The sequence below is a fragment of the Stigmatopora nigra genome, chromosome 23 (assembly GCF_051989575.1).
Source record: "Stigmatopora nigra isolate UIUO_SnigA chromosome 23, RoL_Snig_1.1, whole genome shotgun sequence".
NCBI classification, from domain to species: domain Eukaryota; kingdom Metazoa; phylum Chordata; class Actinopteri; order Syngnathiformes; family Syngnathidae; genus Stigmatopora; species Stigmatopora nigra.
In genome coordinates this window covers 823,410-835,758 of record NC_135530.1, presented here as the reverse complement: position 1 = coordinate 835,758, position 12,349 = coordinate 823,410, and the positions used below count along the sequence as shown (strand labels likewise).

Below are 12,349 nucleotides of genomic sequence, written 5' to 3'. Positions count from 1 at the left end.
TGCAGTAATTCTCTACAACTAACTGCACAACTGTTTGTTTACAGTCCACAAATACATTTTAATTATTTTTCTACGCTAACACATTTGACGTAAACTGCGTAAAATTTCGTTGAAATTAGCGAGTTTTGTTTGTTGTGCCATATGAGCGCATTTTTGCCCCCACCAAGATGTCCGTCGCAGAATGACGTCGTTATAACGCGTTGAGCATCTGCGTGACGTCTAAATCAGTGGCCGGATTTTGCATCCAAAGATCGAGTGTTGCGTCGCAATGGCCGGACTCTTGAAAAAGGTACAATTAGAGGTCAACGTTTGTGGTTTAAATCAAAACAAATAGCTAAATTAAACATTTAATCTTTAAAAGGTATATTGTTATTTTAACGTTATCGAATGCATGCATTGCGAGCCAAAAGTAAGCGCTTTAGAATGGCGTAGAGACGAGCTTGTTTGTTGTTTATGCATTGGAATTTACTTGTAATTCGATATGTAAACTATATCAAATGCTCTTTTCTAGACAACCGGCCTGGTTGGTCTGGCAGTCTCCAACAATCCACATGAGGTGAGACACAAATCCCAGATGCCCGACGTAACGTGATAAAGGGGAAAAAACATGGTAACTGGCTAGTATAATTATAATAACCTAGTCCAGTATATAATTCTAGCTACCATTTCCACCCCCCGAGTTTTAAGACCATTAATAACAAATTTGGGACTAGATGTATTATTATTTTTAGTACAATTAAAATAATTTTCATTAAATTTGATGAATTGCATTTAAAATTGTAATCGTTGTATTGATTTTTAAAGCTATTTACTGTTTTTTAGCGACTTCGAATTCTCTACTCCAAAATCCTGACGTCCTTGCAGGCCATCCCGCAAGAGGCGGCGTACAGAAAGTATACGGAACAGTTGGTCAACGAGAGATTCGACCACGTCAAGACGGTGAGTTTGGATAAAAAGTGGGCTGGTCTATGCAACGCTGACGCTTTCTCAACAGGAAAAGGATGTGCAAAAGTTGGAGACCAAGATCAATAGCGGACAAATTGAAGAAGTCATATTCCAGGTAACCATAACCACATTTTTGGGGGGAAGTCAACATTGGCCGTAAGCGTAATGTTGATATTTTTGCGTTTTCAGGCCGAATGCGAGCTGGCTTTGTCGAGAAAGATGGCCGAGTGGAAGCCGTGGGAGCCCCTGATTGAGGAGCCCCCTCCCAACCAATGGAAATGGCCCATCTGAAACGACGACTTTGTACTATTTGACTGGCATTTAAAAATAAAAGTGAAAGTAATAATCTGATCATTTGTTCCTTCATTGTAGATGAGCTCTTATTTTTAATTCATTCCAGATTTTAACCGATGCCATACAAGCAAATGAAGCCAAATTAGCGTTAGCGTGCAACATGACTAGCCACTTTTTTTCAAATAATTAGAAAAGGTAATATTTATATACATTGCCTATCCACGGGCTTCCGATGACGTGGCTATCTGCAACAACTGCAGCATTATGGGATAGATGGGTGCAAATTCTTTCCCTTGGCGAGCCCTTACGGACTGGACGTAGGCCTCCAAAGCTCCCCTTAGAAACAGATTTGTATTAATATTTTTTTTTTTAAATGTAACCACCGATTATGTTCAAAACTCTCGATCCGATTTACCTGATCAGCGCCAGACGATCCTTCTCCAAGGGATGGTCGTCCATCCACTGGGAGTAACGGGCGATGGACCACTCTGCTCTCTGTGGGTGACAACATTTAGAAAAACGTGAGTCGGGGGGCAATTTGGATGTTTTTTTCTTGGCCGACGGAGGTTTGTTGACGTGCCTGGTGAGGTGATCGCAGTTCAGCCGGCGCCCTCGTGAAGAGAAAGTGAAGCACGGTGCTGTAAGGAATCAAATCGCCCACAACTGGACTCTTGACGATCAGGTTGCTCGTCTGAAACAGCAGTGGCCTAAGGAGGGGGTCATTAAAAAAAAATACTAGCAGTTGGAGTAAAAAGTCCTATTATTTTTTATTTTGAAGGATTTGTAGAGCCAAAAGTGGCAAAGACATACCTAAAAGACCGTAGCAGTCTGTAAGGTTTGCCCAAATCGGACACTCGTCGGCATAGCGGAGCGACGGCCATCTCCATCTGGGAGGGGGGAAGAAAAAAATGTAAATAAATCAAACAAAAGAGTCATTTTTCTTCAGGGACTTCCAATCTCCTAAATAAAAAGCTGCATTTTCTGTCCCTATGAGCAAACTTTTGACATATAGTGGAACCTGCGCAAAGTCGGCAGCCAGGCGCATCTTCCCTCCTTCGCCCAGGGGGCGGAGCAAGCTGGCGTGTCGCACAAATAGCTGGATGGCGCGCCGGGCGATGGATTCGCTGCTTTCGTAGATGAAGTCGGCGCACTGGAAACGTCGGAAGTAGTCGGCGGTCACCCTGGAGATGAAGCCCTGCAACTCCTTCATGTAGAGGGAGCACATCACGTCGGGCTGAGACGACTCGGGAAGCTTTCTGGAACAAATTAAGCACCCATTATATAACAAATAAAAAGGAATTCTTATATATTTAGGCCCACCCTGAAAAGTCTTCCTGGTGCAAGGTGATGATGATGGCCTCGATAGAATCGCTTACGGACTGCAAAAGCGGATGGACGGCGTTGCTCATCAAGGAATACACTTCCTACAAATAAAAAGACGCATTTGGGTATGCAACATTAATATTCAAAAATAACAAAAACAAACAGCTATTTGGGAGGAAAACTCCTCATTTGCATCCTTTACTAAGAGATGTGCATTGTTTATAAATGCTGATCTTTGGGGGAGTCACTTACATTCAAAAACAATGTATTTGGCATAAAAACATTTATTTTTACCTCCAGAGAAGAAGAAAGGGCCTCAGCGGGAGCTACCAGATGGGAACCAAAACCAGAAATGATCTATAAAAATGTTTCAAAGTTAAAAAGGTACATAAGAGCAAGTCTGTGTAAAAGACTTGAAGGCAGAATATACCCAAAAAGGCAGGTAGTTGTTACCTTGGCAACAGCCTGCTGGAGACGATAAAGCGAGTTGACCACGGCAGCGTTCCTCCTCTGACCTTCCGTGATGGGCGCAATCACCTGACTGGCGTCGCTCTGAGTGCAAAGCTGCAAAAGCACGCCGCCGCTAAAGTCATTCAAATGGAAAAATAATAATAATAATAATAATAAAAGCCAATGTACCTACCAGTTGTTCAGACTTGACACAGAAGAGCTGCACCGTCTTGGCGGCGTTCTTGGCAACGGCCAGAGACAGCTCGGAATCCATGGACGCCACGTTCAGCTCACTGTCAACAAAAGACAAGAATCCCTCAAGATACAAGCTCCGTGCCTTCCGGATTCCAAGCTCATATGTCAAATTAATGTTTCCAATGTAAAATAACTAAATACAAATGAATCTGTCCCTACACTCGGGGAAAAACACTTAAAAATGGGGTATTACAATGGAACAGACAGACGGCTAGTGGTTAGCAGTTAGCAGCTAACGGCGGAGAACAACAGAAAATTGACGTCAACACTTTTGTGATACTACGTAACATAACAGAAACTTCAAATTGATACCTTTATGAACTTGGATAACTATACACGCAGACTTAAAAATGAGTTTTAATGTTATGTTAGCGAGCTAGCTCAGAGCTAGCTCACGGATACACCACTCATCTTTTTCTATTATTTCATGCTTAATATTGATTTGCTTTGGAATTTTCCTCGCATCTGACCTGCTGATGGTCTTGATGATGGAGTCCAACTCGTCGCTGGACGGCGGGTTGCGCCCGCCCATGGGAAACACCAGGTTTATGGGATCGAAGAGACGAGACAGGGACTTGGACAGGTACGCCGCTTCGTACGGATGCAGAGAATCTTTCAGAAGTTTCTCCGGGCTAAGCAAAGGAAAGCGCACAAGGCTTCATGTATTGAGACCGCTACCGTCGGAAGCCATTTTGGCAAGCAAAGACTCACTTGTAGTCGGCTTTACTTTGAGAGAAGACATCCGGGTGGTCCGTTTCGGGCTCCAGGGCGCCGTCCGTTCCGCCGCCGCCACTGTTGTTGCTTAGCGAGCTACGCAAGCTAGCGCTGTGTTGCTGGAGACGGCGCCAGAGCTCGTTGTACAGTCGCAACAATTTGGGGTACTCCCCTTCAAATGCTTGCTTCAAGAACGAAGACGCTGTCGACAAGAAAATATACAATCACTTTTAGCCCTTTTCAAAATGATAAAAAAAGGAAAAAAGACCTTGAGTGGCCGTGTGAAATCCTTCCCTCAGTTTGTCGGTGACATCCGTCCAAAAGGTTTCCAAGATGTCCGCTTCGCCATCCTGGAATCAAGTGGTCGAGCGTTGGGTACAATTTTCAATGATGGTGGCGAGCGAGGCGACGCACCTTGTTGATCTCGTCCATGAAACGCCGATGACTAACGGGGTCTCTTTTCTTATTCAGCACTTTATGAAGATGTTGCACCTAAAATAAAAGGACGTCAGCATCACCTTCATTTCAAAAGAGCATCGACATTCACCGACTTGTATGCAAGCCGCGCAGATCTGGTCCATCAGTTTCTCCAAATTTGTCCAAAGGGCGGCGCGGAAAGCCGGCGTGCTGCCCGCAGTCGGGAGGACGGCTCTTCCGGGGGCGCCTGACAAAAACAAATGTAGTCGGTCCACCTTTCAAATGACCCTTGAAAAAAATGCTACTTTTGTCGTTGACTCATTTCCAAAAAAGATTGTTTACCTCTGGGGTTTGCCGATTGCGTCAATGCTTTAATGTCCAAAGCGCTGTTGATGTGGTCCTGTATGCTAAGCTGGTACGAACCCACCACAGCGGCAATGGTTTCCTTCAAACTACCCAGGTTGTAGAAAACCTGCAAGGCTGTGCCAACCTGTGTTGGATTCTGAGACACACCCACAAAAAATACATTTTCAAAAAGGGAAGAATACGTGCCAGTATTTAATTGAAGTAGCCGCTAGGTTAATTCTTACCTGAATTTCTGTGCCCTGTTCCAATAATCGTTTGGCCTGGTTCTCCACCTCCAGCCTGGCTCTAGCGATCAGCACCAGGTCGTTCTGGATCACCTCGATGCCGCTCAAATCTACTCCTTGCGACAGATAATCTGAAAATTCATTTCAGAAGTATTAGAAAAAAAATAGATGCATTTTTATCATGTTATTTGTATGGAAATGGATGTCCTGACCTAGTTCGTTGAGACTGTGCGCCGCTTTGGTTATTTCCCGACTGCCGCCCTGCAGTTGAACTTGAAGCCTCTTGCTCAGGTGCAAGATCCGAATAATTCTGCGCAGAAGATCGCAAGCCACCTGGACGAGAAGGAAGCCATGGCGTGTAAAATCCGCTCTATGAAAGGACTCCATAGGAATAGAAGCGTTTACCTGTAATCTGCTCAATTGGGTGATCCTGGCTGTGATCTTATTGTATGGGTCAACTATTTTGTTTCGAATCCTGAAAGTATGTGATAAAAAAACACACGACATTTATTAACAGCTGTAAAGCACCACTATAAAACTCTTATTCACCTGTCAACAGCAGCTTGTAGAGCACTGATTCTGGTCTGCATCATCTGGAGGACCCCTAAAATTTGTCTGAATATTATCTTTCATTCAAAAACAAATGAATGTTTATGTTATTCCTCGAATACATGAAAGGGTACCTTCAAGAGACTCGATTCCAGTTGCTTGAGCCAATAAGTCTTCATGTCTGGCAACAACCTAGCAAAAACAAATATGATCATATTGACGCCTGATTCTACCAGGAAGGCTGAACCATGTTGTGTAGCACTTTAACGCGATCGTACCTGGCTATGAAGCTCTTTGTCAAGTTGACTGATTCCTTGTGCCAGTTTTGCCAGCTGTTCGGCGATGACAGCATGATGGATGGCTTGAGCAGTATATATCTTGACATCAAATTCTCTAGCAAGGAAATCTGCATAGAACTCTGCAAATAGAGCGAGAGGTTTCATTGAGATAAAGTCAGATTGCAAACCACGGTCAAATAACGTTGGAAATATTACAATCACACATTCTAACGCAACGGTTGGTCTTTGAGGGAGTTTACCGTCTTTTAGTGATGAATTAATCGACTGATTATTGCTGTAATGCAATGTATCCATGTTGACTTGACTTCCGTAAACGACGGGGCAGGATTCTTCTTCTACGATTTTGTTTTCTCTTTACGGCAGCATTCAGAGTGCTTTACGACAAAAACTTACGTTCATCTCAATAAAGTGTGCACTTTTAAAAAACTTATAGTTTATATGTTTAACCGAATAAATGAGCATTTTATTTATTTTATAGATACAGTAAATTAAATGGGTGCCAAAATAATTAGTTTTCATTAACATGTACGGCTTGTGCGATACGGCAGCGTGCTTCCATTTTAGATGTGGCATAACTCAGTTGTATATAGGTAAATAATGAGGGAAAAACGTAAATAAGAATGCCATAAGAGTTTATTATTTGAGCATTTTATCATTCTTTTTTACATAAAAATAAGCAAATCTACATTTACTCTGAGAAACTCACAATTGTCACTGCATCATATGGAAATCCTGTAGTAGTAGTAGTGAAGCGCAGTAGTCATCCTCCCTATCATGTAGACACTTATTTTCTTCCTCTGAAATGGACATTTCACTTTGAGTTCTTTATCATGTATAATACAGTAAATATTGATTCATTAATTCATCATCCGTACCGCTCATCATCGCAAGGGTTGCTGGAGCTTATCTTATCGTTACCTATCCCACCTGGCTTTGAGCGAAAGGCAGACGACACCCTAGACTGGTCGCCAGTCAGGCATAGGACACAGAGAGAGACAGACAACCACTCGCACTCACAATCGTAGCGTCACCGCTGTCAGTCACCACCGCGAGTTAACAACTATCGTTAAAGCCGGAAGCAGAAGGCCGAGTAAAATATAGTTGACTTGCGTAGGGTATGCAAAAGCACATTTGGATAAGCTAGATTCAATGTCATCTTCTGAGCAATGCCCCACCATTCCACTACGGCACCTCTGTCATCCTCTTCTCGATCCGATCCAGCTTCTCCAGATTCTCTTTTAACAGTTTGGAGGCAGGATTGAGACTCAAGGCTTTTTGGTAGTACATCCGGGCTGCCGCGTAATCTCCCTGGGCAAACACACACGTCTGTTCATTTGTATTTTCAGAGGACTCCCGTTTGAAAGAATGAAAAGTATTTTCGTACCTTCATGTGCCGAATACCTCCCATGTTCATCCAGGCTTGTGACTGATCGGGTTTGAGTTCCACAGCTAATTGATAGCTCTATTTAAGAGAAGTGGACATGGCGGTGAATAGCGTAAAATGCAGCGGAGCCATTTGTAGGCCGTACCTGAAAAGCTAGGTCCAACTGGTTCATCTCTCGTAGCTGGTTGCCCTTGGAGAAATACAACTCTGCCTTCACGGCCAGATCGTGAGGATTGAGCCCGAGAGCCCGGTTCAGAGCTTCCAGAGCCTGGAAAAAAACAAACACATTTTCAAAATAGCACCCAGCGCTTAAAAGTCCCAATCCTACGGTATACTGGCCTCCGTATGGTTGCCATGTTTGCTGTAGATGGACGACAGGAGGCGGTAACATTCCACGCAATCATTCCCTCTGGAGATGATGTCCAGGGTCATTTTCTCGGCCTCCTTTGTACGTCCGGCCATAGTCAACACCTGCGCCTGTGTACACACATGTCGCTCGCTAAAATGAAGGAATAAAATTCTCTCCAAGTGTGTAACAGAGGGGTGGTAGACCGTGGATGCTAACCAGGGCTAGCCATATATCCGTGCTTTCCGGCTGTAGGCTAACGGCCTCTCGGTAAACGCGCAGGGCTTCGTCGTAGCGCCCCGTGTTGTAGTAGAGTGCCCCCAGTGGTGCGAGGATCTCCACCTTCCTTGTCACTTGAAGTGCCCTACAGGAAAGAAAGTCCAGGATTATGTTGACCGCTTCACTTGGAAGCCAGTCCGTATATTTGACAAAACAAAATGTACCTTTTATACCAGAACTCAGCTTCTTTATTCAAATTAGAGGAGCGGAGAAGACGTCCCAAGTTCACCATGGCAACGTAGTGAGCCGCTTTGAGTTGAATGGCTTGCTGATAGTGAGCAGCCGCCGACTCCTCCTTTCCTGTCAAAGAAACCAAGCGATAGGCTTTCAAAGAGGACTTGTTTACACTCATAATGCTTCACTTACCAGTATCCACCAAAAATACTCCATAGTTGTTATGCAGGTCTGAGTTGTCGGGACAATTCTCCATTCCTTTCAGGTACATTTCATGTGCTTCGGAATTGCGTTTCTACAACAACAAAACAAAATACTTTGTGGAGGGCTAACGTTAGCATCCGTTAGCTTCGTTCCAAAACATACATTTAAAGTTAAAATGAGATGCTAAAAAATAATAGAGGTTGATAGGGCATTGCCTATTTTAATACAGCTCAGAGTCCACAAAATACATATTTCTATGTAAGGTAAACACATACCTGGTCGGCGTAGAGTGACGCTAAACTGGAATAAGCATCGGCGAAATGTGGACCATAGTTAATGGAGTCCAGCAGCAACGTTTCTGCTTCTTTCGCCTTCCCCTGCAACCTGGATTTAAAATAATAAAAAAAAACATCTTCAGTCAAGTGCTAAGGCAGAAATGTCACTAAGTCTGTAGCGTTTATGGCAAAGACGAGAAAGCAACTGACTTGAGAAGATTTCCCAGGTTGAAGAGTGCTCGATTGTGCTGCGGATTGATGTCCAGGGCTCTCCGGTAGTAGCGCTCGGCCTCCTCCGGGTGGTGTGTGAGGGTGCCCAGATTGTTCATGGCACTGGCGTGGCGGGGGTACAACCTGCTCAGGTCATTTTCATTAGAGCATCCGTACATTTTGAGGAAAAGCTGGAGGAGTTAACTCATTGTACATTGTTGGACTGATTCATGGCATTTTATTTAAATGTTCATTTAAATATTTTCCAAGAGTTTGAATCGTACCTGAGAGCGATGGTGTAATGGTAAATGGCTTCTTGATGGCGAGTGTTGTCCTTCAGGAAGTTGCCATAGTTGTAATGCACTTTGGCATTATGCGGGAGAGTCCAGATCCCAGAACTGAAAATAAAAAAAAATAAAAATTAACAAAATCAAGAGAAAATGATTTTCTACATTCCCTAAAATGAAAAAAGTGAAGTGTAACCCACATATGTACTAAATCAATCGAATCAAATCCAGGAGCGTTCACTACCCTCTAGCGGACACAGTCAGTATTGCTCAACTCCCAGATTTGACAGGGACGCTTTGCACAACCAACAACAACATGCAAACTCGAAAACAATTGGTAAGAATCTTTTTTGTAACTCGCCTGAAGAGGGCCTCCCTGGAGAGCCAGACTTTGTTCTGCTGAACGGTCTTCCAGGAGAAGAGCAGCAGCAGCAAGAGCACCGAGGCACTGAGGAACATGGTTCCCCAACGGCCCACCGAGGAGAGGAGTCGACTCAGCCCGTGAACCACCAGGATACAGTAACCCATGCTATGGGGAGAGTTAAAAAAAAAATTAAGCAGGGGATGGATGCAAGCACTTTTCCCAAAAATGTCATCCAAAAGATAGTGACCTGGGCATATAAAGAACCCTCTCAGCCACGACGAAACCCACTCTGAAGAACAAGTTACTTGCAGGAATGAAAGGAAAGACTAAAAACAACATCCCCATCAACACTTCCTTGTTCTCTTCTTTCTGAAAAAACAAGGCAAGTTACTACAATTGGAAATTATTTCAATGTCCGCTAGAGGGCAGTGTCGAACGCATCATTGAATTGAATTTAATGCTTTTATTGTCATTATGCAAGTAAAAATGACATTTAAAGCCTCACCACGAAGTGCACGATAACACTAAACAGACTAATAAATAAGAAAGTAAGTCTTGATTAAAGTTACCTTGAGTGAGTGGACGCCATGACGGCAGAGGGCAAACATCACCGCGGCGAGGACGGCGGTGGCCACGTTGCGAACGTCGCTCAGGGACTCCACCAGAGGGATGCTACCCACTTGCCAGTCGTAGCACAGGACAACGGGGGCCAGCAGTAGCCAGGTGTTGAAGTACAGTAGGTACGAGTAGGTCAAAACTCTGACAAATGGAAAAATCGTCAAGAAGTTAAGTCCCCAAAAAAAACAACAACAACAAAAAACACTGACCTAGTAAGCAGCGAAGGTGCAAAGGATGCAGGATTGTCTTGTTCGGAGAAAAGTGGCATAGAATCTCCCATTAACCACAACCTGATGGATAAAATGGCCAACACCTAAAAAGGCCAAAAGAAAAAAACATTAGCGACACAAACGCGGCTAAAATTCCATTTTGGTACTCACGTAAGCCGTCACCACAAAGGCTCGCTTCAAGAAGGGCTTCCAGATTTCTACAAGTTGTCTCACGCCAGATCCAGATAGCTGTCTAAAGGATAACACATACAATCACAATGACATCATCGCTAAACAAATAAATAAATAAAAATTGCTGACCAACATTTTTGTCATGTATTACAAATGGGTTGTATACCATATATAGTGCATGTTCAAATGTTTACTAATGTGAAATTAATGTGTAGTTTGTCAGCCTCTGTCATTTGCAAAATTCGTTCTTTAATGCAGCTTGATCTTATTTGGCAACTTGGGGTGGAAAAGACGCTTGCTTGCAGTACCATTTTTGACCACCGCTCAGTCGTAGATTTAAAAGCACTGGTCACCGTGGTACCGTTTTTTCAAGTTCATTGACAGTTCCTCGGCACTCACCTGAAAAGATGCTTTCCGCAGAGCACGAGGGCGTCGTAAAACACGCACACGCCGAACACGGTGATGCCCGTTTCTTTGACTAACATGGCGCTGGTTCCCAGAAGCAAACTGGCGAGCAAAGACCCCGCCGACACCGTGCTGGGAGTCGAGTCTTCGGGTGTGCTCGTGCCGACACTTCTGAGAGGATGACAAATGAGAAGACACCATTTTAATGGAGAGTCTTGTTTTGAAATACTGTTTGGATGAATAAATCCAATGTAATTCAGTGCTACGCCAAAGTTATTAAACCCAGCGATGTTAGCCATTAAAACCTTACCTTATGTAAGAAAGAAACGCCAGCAAGAAGAGAAGACAAGCCAAAACGTCAGCTCGACCCACGATACCAGACACCTGCAACACAAGACATGTTAAAGACAATGTAAAAGCGCGCACACTGAATATTCTTTTGTGTGTGATGAACTCACGGCCTCGGTGTGGACGGGGTGTACCGCAAACAGGGCGGACGTGATGAAGGCCAGACGGGATTCCTCAAAGACGTACAGTTCGCAGGTACGCATCAGTAAGCAGGTGACGGCACAGTGCAGAGCCATGTTGACCAGGTGGAAGTACGTCGGCGTCATGCCTCCCAGAAGAATGTTCAACCTGATGAAGAAAATCGGAAGCCATTTGAAAATTACGCATCTTCTCCATTAGAATGAATTGGACGTCAATGGGTTAAAAGAAGAATATACAAAATGAAACTTTCTGTTGTTATTGAGTCCATTTTCCTAATTATAAAAGATTTTTGGTCAAGTTTTAGTGAATCAAACGTTCTTGGTAAAAACTTGACCAAATGTTTGTGCTAGTTATTTTCCTGTTTGTTTGTTTGTTTTTGTTTGGTGCGTTTAGGGCGCAAAAAAACAACGGAATTTTAGATTGTTAACGTTTCTAGCATTGGAAACTTAAAACCAGATTTGGAATACGACTATTTGGCAGCAAAAAACGTATTTAATAAGATATCAATCCAAAAGGTCATCGTTTATCCAAGACTGCTCGACCGTCCACTTATGATTTTACGCAAAACTCGGCATGAAAAAAAGAGAACTTACTTAAAGGTGAGGATGCAAAACGGCCTGTAGGACTTGTGGCTCGAATTATCTGACATTCTCTTGCCCCAAAAGTCGTTACGAAAGATGTTTTGGAGACTTGAGCCAGGCCGGACGTCAGGGTTGTTGATAATAGCCCAAACATCGTCGTGCACCAACTCCCCATGGAGAGAGTTGCTGTAGCATAAACCGCAGAGTACCACCAAAAGCGCGTAGCGACTCGCCGTCCATCCCTTGGCCCGTCGAACGGGAGCTCGCGGGGGGCTTGGCTGTCTCTCCCGGACTGTCATGTCAGCCCTGGTTTCTCCAGAAGCCCACGAGGGGTGCGAATAAATGTTGGGAAGCGAAAGAATTCGGCCATTCCGCTAGCCAAGGGAGTGACCGGCTGAGGTGATTTCAAGAGGACAGTTGATTTTTTTGTGCTACCTTCAGGTACAATCGGAGAACGGCCTGAGAAAATGATGCGGGTGGTGAAGGGAGGAAAATA

The 12,349-nt window shown here is 43.9% G+C and overlaps 3 protein-coding genes across 3 annotated transcripts; 1 reads left to right on the top strand and 2 right to left on the bottom strand.

Moving 5' to 3' along the window:
- The first annotated feature begins 185 nt into the window (after window positions 1-185).
- ndufa5 (NADH:ubiquinone oxidoreductase subunit A5) lies at window positions 186-1,296 on the top strand. Its single transcript, XM_077709880.1, has 5 exons — window positions 186-289; window positions 512-556; window positions 823-939; window positions 995-1,060; window positions 1,135-1,296. The coding sequence occupies exons 1-5, from the start codon at window positions 269-271 to the stop codon at window positions 1,234-1,236; spliced, it is 351 nt and encodes a 116-aa protein (XP_077566006.1). The 5' UTR covers window positions 186-268; the 3' UTR covers window positions 1,237-1,296.
- Window positions 1,297-1,311: 15 nt separating this feature from the next.
- cog5 (component of oligomeric golgi complex 5) lies at window positions 1,312-6,184 on the bottom strand. Its single transcript, XM_077709881.1, has 22 exons — window positions 6,076-6,184; window positions 5,816-5,955; window positions 5,672-5,729; window positions 5,538-5,592; window positions 5,394-5,463; window positions 5,201-5,321; window positions 4,989-5,119; window positions 4,741-4,900; window positions 4,533-4,645; window positions 4,396-4,473; window positions 4,250-4,331; window positions 3,979-4,183; window positions 3,738-3,899; window positions 3,206-3,305; window positions 3,016-3,126; window positions 2,857-2,919; window positions 2,560-2,663; window positions 2,258-2,495; window positions 2,050-2,126; window positions 1,820-1,946; window positions 1,655-1,734; window positions 1,312-1,575 (listed from the first exon to the last, which is right to left on the bottom strand). The coding sequence occupies exons 1-22, from the start codon at window positions 6,128-6,130 to the stop codon at window positions 1,455-1,457; spliced, it is 2,451 nt and encodes an 816-aa protein (XP_077566007.1). The 5' UTR covers window positions 6,131-6,184; the 3' UTR covers window positions 1,312-1,454.
- Window positions 6,185-6,451: 267 nt separating this feature from the next.
- Window positions 6,452-12,296, bottom strand: tmtc1 (transmembrane O-mannosyltransferase targeting cadherins 1). The gene is made up of 19 exons (XM_077709758.1): window positions 11,866-12,296; window positions 11,242-11,419; window positions 11,094-11,167; window positions 10,778-10,954; window positions 10,358-10,439; window positions 10,187-10,290; window positions 9,929-10,118; window positions 9,607-9,728; window positions 9,357-9,524; window positions 8,993-9,106; window positions 8,709-8,852; window positions 8,499-8,607; window positions 8,212-8,314; window positions 8,010-8,145; window positions 7,786-7,930; window positions 7,560-7,697; window positions 7,366-7,488; window positions 7,221-7,298; window positions 6,452-7,144 (listed from the first exon to the last, which is right to left on the bottom strand). Exons 1-19 carry the CDS (start codon window positions 12,150-12,152, stop codon window positions 7,019-7,021), a joined length of 2,598 nt encoding a protein of 865 aa, XP_077565884.1. The 5' UTR covers window positions 12,153-12,296; the 3' UTR covers window positions 6,452-7,018.
- Window positions 12,297-12,349: the final 53 nt, after the last annotated feature.